Source organism: Gorilla gorilla, chromosome 6 (genome assembly GCF_029281585.2).
Source record: "Gorilla gorilla gorilla isolate KB3781 chromosome 6, NHGRI_mGorGor1-v2.1_pri, whole genome shotgun sequence".
Taxonomy (NCBI): Eukaryota; Metazoa; Chordata; class Mammalia; order Primates; family Hominidae; genus Gorilla; species Gorilla gorilla.
Genome location: NC_073230.2, coordinates 151750434 through 151763214, shown reverse-complemented (window position 1 = coordinate 151763214; position 12781 = coordinate 151750434). Strand labels below are relative to the sequence as shown.

Here is a 12781-nt window from a genome sequence, read left to right as displayed (position 1 = left end):
CAGGTCTAGGCTAAAAACATGTGGATTCTCCAGGAGGATTAAATCCTATAAGAGTTCATCGAATGCCAGAGACTTGACTTTATAGACATTGGGTGTCCATAATTCTTCACATATCACCTCTTATATTTCTAAGCCTCTGACTTAGATTAAAACAATGAAAAAAAGAAAGAAAAAGTTCTTATTTGTCTTCTGAAAAGGACAGCATGGGTTCTAAATGTGATCCTGGGAAAATACCACCAACTGAATGCCAGGCATGTGTAACCACTTTTCCACTCTTGGCATAACTGTCAATGGTTTTTATTGGTTTGTGCTCAACTTCTGTCTACAGATGAGATATTGACAGCCACCAACCCACTTCCTATTGTTGTAAGAGGTGGTGAGGGAGAAGTCCTAGAGAAAGCACCTGGATCTGGGAAACAATGAGGTTTATGAACAGAGAGCAGGAAGCACTGCAGCTCTGTGTCTCTGCTGGTGGCACACAGGTACATGGCTGCATCCCCCAGGCCTGGTGAGCTGATGTCAAGAAAGCAGAAAGAAGTGTTCGGCCTCCTGGATTGGAAGTTATCAGGGGTGTCTGCTTCATTGTTAAAATCTTTGTCATAGTAGTGAAACAGCAGCTTTGGGGCCTGACTTGACTTCTGCTGGTACCAGTACATGATGTTATGGTTCAGATTCTGAGAACAACTCAGGGTCACTGGCTTTCCAAACTGGGTAACCTGGTATCTTGGGTTCTGGATGACCATGGCATCCCCATGACCTGTAGAGAAAGAAGACAAATTTAGAGTCAGAGTTAAGGAGAACAGTGTTACTGCTGTGAATGAAAGGTGCAGACTGAGGACAAGATAGCTTTGCTCAAAGATTTCCTTTCTGCCCGGTACTCACCTGTTCCAAGGAGACAAAGGGCCATCCAGTGGAGAAGCCCAGGACCCATGGCAGGAATACCACCCCATACAGGAATGAAGCATCTGTCTGTCTCAGGCTCTGATTCCTGGGTTGAGAGGTGGGAGTTTAGAGAGTCTCCAGTCCCTGATAGGCAGATTTGCCTGTGATGACTGTTGCTGTTAACTTTACCAGGGCCGGGATCATTCCTTGTTGCAATGTGATACACAGCTTCCTACTTGGCAGGTACATGGGCTTGTCTGGAACAGGGATGGAACAGACATTTATTTTCTATATCATTTGCTGCTTCCTTGATACAGGTGTCCCCATATTTGCCCCTGTCCCTGTCTCTGTCCCGTGTTCATCCAGTTCTCCTCACTTTACCCCACTTTTCTCACATCCTAAAAAGTAGCCCAGAGGTTTCTCCATAAAGATAGTATTTGCTAAAGTCTCACTCAATAACCATTAAGATAGTGCCTTGGCTTTTTGCTACTCACATTAAAGATGCATGAATGTGATTAGGTATTTGTGTATTTACTATAGAAAATTAATTTCTATTTATACCATGAAAATATATGTTAAAATATTGGTGCCTAGATTTAGGAAAACTGATGATTACATAATACTTGGAATACAGAGATACATGTGGTAAGTAGGGTCTGTATCTGACCTAGTCCAGGAACTGTGCAAAATGATACTTGAGAAGAGGGGCCTTTCACCTGTAATTATTGTAGGTGTCATCTAGAGCTTGGCTGCTTAGTGTGGTCCATGGACTGGCAGCTTTGGCATCACTTGGACTCTTGTTCAAAATACAGGGAACCTTAGCTCCAACCCTGACTGATTGGATTAGAATCTGTATTTTAACAAGGTCATAATTTACATGCACATTAAAGTTTGGGGAGGCCTGGGCTAAGAGGATTTTTAGAGATGGTGGAGAAATATATGCAGAGCATGATGTTGAGGACATATTATAAGAAATGATATTATGTAAGGATGGTTCAGATAGAATGAATTCCATGGTGGCCTTCCTAAGGATATTATTTCTTTTTTGTCCTAAAGTAGACAATTAGAAGTTGACTTTTAGAAGCTTGCTGGACTAGCTGCCATGAATCTGTACCTTTCACTGTTCTGACTGAGAGAAGAATAAGGATCACCCATTTCAAGTCTGAGATAGCAATCCATGATTTTTTAGTGGTCTAGGAAACTGTAGAAGACTCACTATTATGAAGATGCCAGTTCTTAAATTAATATATGGTTTTAATGTGATTTCATTCAAAATATCTGATTGGATAAGGCTGATAATAATTTTCATAAACATGAAAATTTTAAGCTGTATCATAAATGATATTTGTAGGCACAGTGTGGCAAACAGTAGGAAATACTTGAGGCTAGAGGTGACTGTTTTCAATGTTCCCATGGCCTGGGTCTTGCCTGACTTCCATCATGGTTGAAGGGATTATTACAGCAGCATGCCTGTTATCCATTCATGGAACCCCATTGGTAAGCTCTGTCTACCATCACAGGGTGAGTTTGGCCCATCTGTGTAGCCAGCTTGGTCAGCATCGTATGTGTGTAGCCTCACCATCCTCACGGCACCCTACTGAGTCCACTGCCAACACCACTTCAGGACAATGAGAGTGATGGGCACCGTGAAGCACTGAAAGTCTTTCAGTTCCATCTGATCCAATCATATGCTGTGTATTTATGACTTTAGACACTTAAATGCAGACAGACATGTTCTCTTAGGGATTCTGTAAGAAATACCTTGTTATTTCTTGCAATTTGTTCTGGGTGTGGCCTCATTTGGTGTCATGCCCAGGGGGCTGCTTCAGAGTTACCATCTCTCACGTGTCCAGGCTTAGGATGAATTTCCTGTCATAGGGTGATAATTAAGGGAGAAGCTTTACTAATGAAAGGCAAAACATAAAGGCCAAGGGCAGCATGGGAGGAGAAGACCTGGATCCCTCATCCTCCTATCATGCCAAAGAGAGGTGTGCTTGGTGCAGGGGTCCGGGCTGCTTAGCACTAGACATTCCAGGTTTGAAGTATCAGCTGTTTATAGGAGTTGCCATCCTTGACTTCTTCATGTATAATTTAAATTGCAGCTTTTATCACTTCCTGGAAAGTGTAAAGACCTTAGAGCCCTTATCTGCATTTATTCTTTCCATCTTTTATGCTAGTATTTTTCATTATTTATAGCTAATCTAAAAATAGCTATTATTTGCAACAAGAAGACATATTTGAGGCTTAATCAGAATAAAAGTTGATGTTTTGGAGTGTGCTCGAAAGTTCTGGAGACCTAATGGACAGCATGGTGACTATAGTTAATGATTATTGTACACTCGAAATTTTCTGAGAGTAGATCATTCTCACCATACATACACATACAAAGATAACTTTGTGAGGTGATAGATATGTTAATTAACTTGAGTGTGGTAATCATTTTGCAATGTATATGTATATCAAAACATCGCCTTGTATACCTTAAATACATACAATTTTTTCTGTCAATCATACCTTAAGAAAGATTAACAAATAAAAAAATTCTAAAAATTGTACATAAAGATACCACTTGAGCTAACAGAACTATAAAGAGAGCCACTGTGTGCCCCTTATAGGATAGAACATTCGGTGTCTGTAGTATGAAATGGCAAAGCATTGAATTAAACTTCTGCTTGTTAGATTTTGGAGTTGAGGCAATGTACCCACCAAGAACTTGTTTTGCTTCATAGCTGCTATTTTTAAATATAATGGAGAGATTACAGAGTGGAAAAATAAATCAATAATTTAGTTACTTATTATGACCTTGGATTACATAACACAATAAAAGGAAAGGCACCAGTTAGGGTTCTGCAGCTGAAATTTTGAATAAAAACTCATGTCCAATATGTGGCTATGCTTTAAAAATCTATTTCTCTTTGTTCTTGTCATACTAAAGGAGTTCATCGACAAGTTTCAAGCAAGATATGAGTTTGCGATGCCTGTGACAGAAACAATATACCTATTCATATTACATGTCCACATAGAAAGAGAGAGTACTGATTATCTAAAAATTGGATCTTGATCATTAGAAAAGGAAAGTGGGTTTTAAATCGTTTGAAAAAATTAAAATCCAAGCCCACTTGTAATATTTTCTCACTATCCATTTGCCTAATCAGGATTAGGATATGAGTTCAATAATAATTTGAGGTGCTAAATAACAATCAGACTGGGAAAATGAAACTTATTATTAGAGTGAATTTCAGGACTGTTTGCAAAAACATGGCTGAAACATGAGCAGAATATTGGAATCCAGATATTAAAAGAAGGCAGTTGAACCAGGTAGAATGTATTATACCATTAGGTCTCATTAAAAATTACATATTCCAGGCCAGGCATGGTGTCTCATGCCTATAATCCCAGCATTTTGGGAGGCCAAGGCAGGAAGATCACTTGAGCCAAGAAGTTTAGGACCAGCCTGGGCAACATAGTGAGACCTGTCCCTACAAAAAATGCAAAAATTAGCTGGGTGTGGTCATGCACACCTATAGTCCCATCTACTAGGGAGCCTGAGGCAGGAGGACTGCTTGAGCCCAGGAAGTCGAGGCTGTAGTGAGCCGTGATCACACTGCCATGACACTCCAGCCGGGGTGACAGAATGAAACCCTGTCTCAAAAAGAAAAAATGGCTGGGTACAGTAGCTCGCACCTGTAATCCCAGCACTTTGGGAGGCTGAGGTGGGCAGATCACTTGAGGTCAGGATTTCAAGACCAGCCTGGCCAACATGGTGAAATCCCGTCTCTACTAAAAATACAACAAATAGCCAGGCATGGTGGCAGGCACCTGTAATCCCAGCTACTTGGGAGGCTGAGGCAGGAGAATCGCTTAAACCCAGGAGGCAGAAGTTGCAGTGAGCTGAGATTTTGCCACTGCACTCCAGCCTGGGCGACAGAGCAAGACTTTGTCTCAAAAAAAGAAAAAAAAGAAAAAGAAAAAAGAAAAAAATAGGAATACATATTCCTATTGCAGCAACTGGAAGTGATCTTAAAAAATGTTCTGTATCGGCTGACAGATATCTATTTATAGTGCTAACTATATTTTTTACATTAAAAACTCAGACCCTATGTGGACAGAAAATTAGCATTAACCTCTGATAATGGACTTGGCTATTCCACTCTAAAATGAGATTGTTTTAAAGTGTTTGGAAATTTATAAATGCTAGACAAAAGCAACCTAAACTCATCACCACCATTACCAACGTCACCACTGCCACCATTGCTAGCATCATCATTGAGCATCCTAAAAGCCAGTAGTAAATGCATTTTTATTCACTATTTTTATTTTCATCAGAAAGACTTGTTTCTCTCACTATAAGAAGGGATATAAAGATGTGGCCTCACAGTCAGAGTCACAAACCTTTCAGAGCAGCAAGATAGGCAAGAAGTCTGCTTTATAACCAGGGCAACATACACTTTAAAAAATAAAAATAAATGTAAGAAACACATAGTTTGAGTTCTGTTTAAAGAACTTCAGAGATCCCCCAAACCACAAGTATTTTCACCCAAATCTTCTTGGAATACTCTTGTATTTCATGAGTTAATTCTGGTTCTTTATCTCCCCTCCCTTGGGGGAGGAGGCACAGGGAAAGCCTTCCTTTTGGGCAGCTGTGAGTTGAGAGGAGAAGGCTATGGTTTTGCACAGCAAGGGCACGACTGTGAAGCACTGTGTCTTGGCTGCTGGCACAGAAATAAACTCCAGAATCCTCCAGTTCTGCAGGCTGCACCTTCAGAGTAGAATACGTCCCTCCAGTCCTTTCAGCTAAGAATCGATTGTTGGGCATACCGGACTCATCCTGTTTAGACTCTTTCACAAAATGTAACAGAAATTTTATTTCTTTTCCCATAACACGTCGATACCAATAAAGATTATCATGTCCAGAAATTGGGTCACATCTCAGAGTCACAGTCTGGCCCTTCTCTATTACGCTGTGGCTGGGGAACTGAGTAACTCCAGCTTCTATGTGCTCTGTGGGAAGAGACAAAAACAGAATACATGACATGAATAGACTGGGATAGGGTACAGCACAGATATTTAACTACCTGAAGACTCACTTGCTCCCAGGAGACAAAAGGACACTAAACTGAGAAGCCTGGAAACCATGGCAGGACCCAGGTAAATCATGTTTCCAGATGAAGGAGCTTACAAGCATGAGAAAAAGGAAAGCAAATCTGTCTCTTGGCCCTGTAAGATGTGGCCTCCAGTGACATCAGCATATTAGCCAATGTCCACAGTCTCAGGAGCTCCCTCTAGGGACATGAAACATAGAAGACCTAGCCAGGGTTCTCTGAAGAAGATTGCGTCTAGAGGGGGCAATGGAGAAAAACTGACATCAATTAAAATCAACCTGTTTATGCATTTGACTAGGTGTTAACCTTATATATACCACTCATAGCTCCTGAGTCTGATGTCTGGATCCTACCTCATCCCATCTGGCCCTGTCTTCCCTCATGTATCACATCCCCATAGACTGTGGGGTATTTTAATCTACGGTAGCTATTGTTGCTATTGCTAATGATCAATACTTACCTCCAAATTCTCTTTTCCCATTATCTCTCTAATGCACTCCAATCAACTTTTTCCCCCAACCACTCTCAAACAGCATGCTCAAAACATGAAAGATTATCCTCAACTTTACTCCACCAACAGCCTTCCAGCTGAAAACCTTAGAGTGGTTCCCAAATCCTCTTTTTCTATCCCACCCTATAGCCAATCCATTAGCAAATTCAGCTGGCTCTATCATGAAAATACACTCAGAATCCATCCATTTTTTCATCACCTTCTTTGCTAACCCTCAGGACAAAGCCACCATCATCTTTTTCCTGGATTACTGCAATAGATTCCTAACTGATCTCCCTGCTTTCACCTACTTCTGAACTAGCTCTCAAACTCAGCCCTCTAGAACATGCTAGATCATGTCACTCATCTCCAAATCATCTACTAGCTCCCAGTTTTATTTGGAATAAGAAAACAAAACAACAAAGCACTTAAGGCCATCAAGGTCTTAAATGATCCATCCTGCCCCATTACCTCTTGGAAGTAAAGTCTACCACTCTCTTCCTTAATTTTTCAGTCATATGGGCCTCCTCATTGGTCCTAAAATATTTTTTTAGGGCATTTGTACTGGCTCCTCCCTCTGCCTGGAATTCTTTTCCCCCAGATACCTACATGTCTCTTTCCTTCATCTCCTTGAAATCATTGCTCAAAAGTCACTTCCTCACTGGGCCCTACTCTGAACAATGTATTGTCATTTCAATGCTCCTTACTCTGACAGTCCTGGTCTCCCTCACCTTAGTCTGCCTTTTCTTTTCTGCATTGCAGGTATCACCTGCTAATACACTATATGCCTTACTTATTTGTTTATCTCTGTCTCTCCCTCCCCGCAAAAATGTAAACATCAAGTAGACACGAGTCTTTGTCTTTTTTCTTTTTAGTATGTGCACTGAGAACATAAAACAATGCCTAAAACTCTTTCAAGAGGAGGTACTGCTGGAATAAAATCTTGAAAGGAGACTAGACTTTTCCAATGAACTAGGGAAGGCACACCCCAGACAGGGGGACATTGAAGTCTCAAAATTATTTTCTTTCATTATAGTTTGAGACGGGTGTCAGATAAAAACATGACAGCAAGGTTTGCAGAAAATATTATGAGAACATGAGTTTCTTGGCCTAGTCTCAGGTTAACTGGACTTATTGGAGTGTGTTAATTTTGAGTGGCTGCTATAAAAATTACCACAAAGTTGCTGCTTTACAATGACAGAGATTTATTCTCACAGTTCTGGAAAAGTCCAAAATCAGTATCAATGGACCAAAATCCAGGTGTCATCAGGACCATATTCCCCCTGGAGGCTACAGGAGAGGATTCGTTCCTTGCCTCTGTTTCTAGTGGCTGCCTCACTCCTTGGCTTGTGGTCACCTCACTCTAATCTCTTCTCCTGTGGTCACATTGCCTTCTCTTCTCCATTTGTGTCTGATCTACCCCTGGCTATCTCTTATAAGGACACATGTAATTGCATTAAGGGCCACCAGGCTAATCCAGAATAATCTCCTTATCTCCAGATCCTTAACTTCATCACATCTGTAAAGTCTACTCTCACCATCTAAGGTAACAGAGGCAGATCCCAGGGATTAGGATGTGAATGTCTTTGTGGGGACGGGTATTACTCAGCCAGCCACACAATACAAAATCTGGCTTTTGGAAATTCTCACAGGTATCATTTTCCTGCAATAGTAATGCATCAACTTTAATCTTTTGTACTTAAATCTGACATGGACATTCTCTTCACAATGGAGCCTCAATATTTGCCTCCTCACAAAACTAGCTTTGGTGGAGTCTGTGTGGCCCAGCGTGCTTGGGATTGTGCAAAAAGGAGACTACAGAGGGAGCCCCTGTCTCAGAGAACCATCAGAGAAGCTCTAGTGATGGGCTTCCGAATGATGGGCTTCTGCTCAGCCTCCCTCACAACCCCTCCACCTCACCACGTTTAGGATGCAGTGAAGCAGAGGTCAAGAGGAAGAAGTGGTTGATTCTAGGTCTAACCGAGAGCTCCAAGACTGGGGAATAAGGACAACTAACGGCAGCTTCACAAGTTGGCTTGATAAGGACACAGGTGACCCAAAGCTGGAGAATTGATGTCCTGTAGCTATAACAATACTACCAAGTGACTTTATATCCTTCACCCAATACCCACTAGTGCTAACATCACACAAACTAAGAATTTGACATTGGCACAACTAAGCTAAAGACTGTACTCAGATTTCCCCAGTTTTTCTAATAATGACCTTTTCCTGCCCTAGCACCTAATCCAGGATCCCATACTGCATTTAAGTGTCATATCTTCTTAGTGTTCTTCAATTTGTGGCAGCTCTTTCCTGGTTTTTAATGATATTGCCATTTGAAGATTACTGGTCAGGTGTTTTGTAGAATCTCTTTCAATTTGGATTTGTCTGATGCTTTCTCATTATTAGACAGGAATTATAGATTTGGGGGAGGAATATTATAGATATGTAGTCACATGATAACATCACAACATTGCATCATAAGAGAATGCACATGAGGTTAACAAGACTTATTATGGGTCATGTTTATTAACTTTGGTCACTTGGTTACCATTTTTCTATTTCCCGTGTCTATTCATTAGAGGCAGGCCACTGAATCCAGGAGAGGGGAATCTAGAGGGATGAGTATAAAAGAATGTGTGGGCATATGTTAAAACCACCATATTAATTAATATTTTGGTGATGACACTTTGTGACTGTACAAATGATCCATTTCTTCTTAGTTATTAAAGTTATTAGTTATTAATTAGTAATTAAAATTAGTTACACCCACTAATTTTAGCACTCACTATTGGGTTTTATGTGTGGCAATTACTCACAGTGGTGTTGTCACAGTGACTTTTCTATTTCCCTCTGTTTCTTCTACGTATGCAATTTGGAATTCTTCAGTAAGAGATCGTCCTTTCTCACATTTTTTATTATTTATTTATTTATTTAATCATTTCATTCTCAGTGTGAACTTGTGAATTTTCTTTTACAAATTGTTCCAGCCTTAGTCATTGGGGAAGCTCTTTCAGATTGATTCCTCTGTCCTTTTGAGATATGTCCCATCCTTTTTTTTTTTTTTTTGGCACACCTCGTTACAACGTTCTTGTATTTTTTACCTCAGGGTCCTAGAACCACCTTTCATTTTTTTAATTGGAGAATAATATTTGGTAACAAACATCCGGGCACTAGTGGTCTTCTAAGTGGACAGAAGTATGAAATGCATGTATATATACCAACCCATTATTCACACAGGTATGTATTCATTTCTTTACCATTGTATCTATACGTTTGAAAACAATAAATTCATACTGATATCTCCAAACAGGTATTCTTGTACATTAGAAATATTCTTTAGTTTTGCTCTGAGACTTAAGTTACTCGGAAACAGTTTGATATTTTGAAGTCTCACCCACATAGGCCAGGAGCCAAATGTGGCTTATTTAGTGAAGGGCTTATTTTGCTTTTATACTGAGGCATAAGTCATCTGAAACCTCTACTGATTGACCCATGAATTATTAAGTTTCCCATTCTCACTGCAAAAATATACATATATATATGAGAGTAATATATGTATATATTACTCTCAGCCCTTTGTGAGCTCCAGGCATTGTTTCCTCTAATCTTGTTGAGTGGCTCTTTCTCCAACCTTAGGGAGTTTCCTCACACATGTACTGCTTACAGCACAGCTGAAGGGTTAAGGGAGACCCTAGGAAGGTCTCCAGGATTCTCTCTGTGCAGCAATTGCCTTTTCATTGCCCTGTCATGTGAAATCTAGCTGCTTTGATCTTGTATTTCCAACTCTGACTCAGCTCAGTGAGATCACCCAGCTCTGCTTGGATTCCTCTTTCTGGCCCAGGGCCTGGAAACTCCCTCCAGGTATTAAGACGGTCATAGTTCTCAGCTTGGTTGTTTCCATCTCTCAGAGATCACTGTCTTCTGTTGCCTACTTCCAACGTCTTGACAACCGTTATTCCACATGTTGTGTGAATGTGTGTGTGGAGGGGGACAGGGTGGGGGTTGGGGTGTTAGCTGTTTCAAGCAAGAAGTTAAATCTAATTCCCGTTAATCTATCTTGGTTGGAAGCAGAAGTTTACTCCAGAACCGTATTGAATCTCTTAATGCCAGGGTCTCCAAGGGTTTTAATGGTTATGGAACTTTTTGTCAGTTTTTGGGTATATGGTATACATTCCATGCAGAGTATATTTCATTCCAAACATATGTGAGACACAGTCTGAAGATTCAATTTTTCTCTCCTAACTTTTCCTTTTTATCTATCACCCAAAGGCCTGACCAAACATCCAGTTTCCAATTACGTTTCTGGGTCTTTGGGGTGTAATACTTTTACTTTATAAAGTCTGGGAGCATTTTGAAGCTCCAGGATTAAGGCAAGCAATGTAATTCTGGCTCTTTTCTGTCATCTCTTTCATATGGACATTAAAATCCCAGCTCCAGCTGTGAGGCCTATACCGCTCTGAAAACTTACAGGTCTTTATAATTTTAAATTCCCCTTAATACTCTGCCTATAAGCTCTCACTTTTTTTTTTTTTTACATAGTAAATTCCTTTTTCTTTTTAGCTTGTCTGTATATTGTTTTATAGCAGTGGTGTTGTTTTAAATTTTGATGGTAAATAGTGTATCAAATTTAAAAAGCAAAAATTTTAAACAAAGACAAAGCTAATCATGTTCTTTCTGCTCTTTCTATATTTTATCTCTCCAAATAACCAGCAAAATATATCACAACTTTTTTTCTTCCTTACCCAAGCATATAAAACTATATATAAACTTAATAGGGATATTTATTGATTTATTTTTTTCTTAAATAATTTTATGTGCCATGGATTATTTTGAAAATATTTTCCCCTTGGAAGTTCATCTTTATCATTCCTACAAGAGAATGGATAAATATGCCTATTCAGCATTCTTTTAACTTTTTTTGTACGTATGAAGTGAAGTGCACACACACATAAAAGTGATAGAATCATACATTCTGGGTGCATAACTTTTTTTAGTGCTTCTATAATTGTCAAAAGTATAACTATAATTGAAAGATGAAACTGATGAACTCATTAAAAGGTAACAAATTCTTTTAATAGAAGAAAAGTATATAATTTTATATGCATAGAGGGACTTACAGACCTCAAGACACACTCTATCGTTATAATACTGCTTGACAAGGGTAAGGGACATTTTATGTTCTCTGTGTCATTGAAAGGGGCACAGAGTAGGCCCCATTTTATTTTCCAGGTAAGAAACAGAAAAAGAAAAGAGCTGAAGACATATGCAAAATTTCACAATCACCTTGGAACACATAGTCTAAGTCGGATAAGGAATATAGTACATGAGGAGATGATATATAGTGCAATATTTGCAGGAGAAGTCAATTAGTGGTCCTGATGGGGTTGAAGAATTGCTTCAGAAGTAGTACCAGAGATGAAAAGAGAAGCCCGCATGAGACAATGGGATGCTTGAGGAAACTATTTGGGGGTAATTCAAATAATTTGTCATTGGAATATAGAAAAAGAAAGTGGAAATGAATATCTGACACAAGGTGAAGGAAATGATCATTTGAAGTGAGCAAGTGAAAAAACTGAGAAGCCAATATTGATGTTGGAAGTCATCAAAGATGTTGAAAGTTTTAAGGTAGAAGAGAAAAGAAATGGCAAAGAAGCCATAACGGAAAGCAGCAAAGGAGATAAGCATCCATGTGCAATGGCTGCACAGTTTTAAGCTCACTCAATCACTTGAAAGCTCCAGTCTGTGACACTCGCCCTCAAACTTGGACTCAGGCACCCTTGTGAGAAGTATGTGTGGAATCCCAGGAACCATCACACCCACTGACTTCCTACCAAAAGTTTCCTAACGTGATGTGTCCTTATGACCTGTTCTTGCCTTGCCTAGGGACATGTGGAACACGAAACCTATGTACTTCCTGTGCTAGGGGAGGAGCAAGAAAGGCTGCTGAGAGCTGCTGGGTACTGGAGGAGAAGAGGAAGCATCAGGGTTTCTGCACAGGGAGCAGGTGATTCTGCAGCGCTGTGACCAAACCACTAGCACAAAAATACACAGCTGAGTCCCTGGGTCCTGAGGGCTGGATCTTCAGAGTGGCTAAAGTTGCATCAGGTATCTCCGCTGAGAATCTATCCTTGGGCATCCCTGAATCATCTAGAGGATCCCGGTTGCGGAAGTAAGCCAGCAACTCCAGTCCTTGCATCATGGTCTGTCTGTACCAGAAAACAGTATTGTGGCCTAAAATTGGCTGACATCTCATAGTTACTTCTTGTCCCATCTCTGTCACCTTGTGCCTTGGTGTCTGGGTGAC

The 12781-nt window shown here is 40.1% G+C and overlaps 2 gene segments (V, D, J or C); both read right to left on the bottom strand.

Moving 5' to 3' along the window:
- Positions 1 to 311: 311 nt before the first annotated feature.
- Positions 312 to 964, bottom strand: LOC134758832 (T cell receptor beta variable 5-5-like). The segment is given in 2 exon segments: positions 312 to 757; positions 883 to 964. Coding segments are annotated over 2 exon segments (495 nt in total).
- Positions 965 to 5377: 4413 nt separating this feature from the next.
- On the bottom strand, positions 5378 to 6045 carry LOC134758831 (T cell receptor beta variable 14-like). The segment is given in 2 exon segments: positions 5378 to 5883; positions 5970 to 6045. Coding segments are annotated over 2 exon segments (576 nt in total).
- Between the last annotated feature and the right edge of the window lie 6736 nt (positions 6046 to 12781).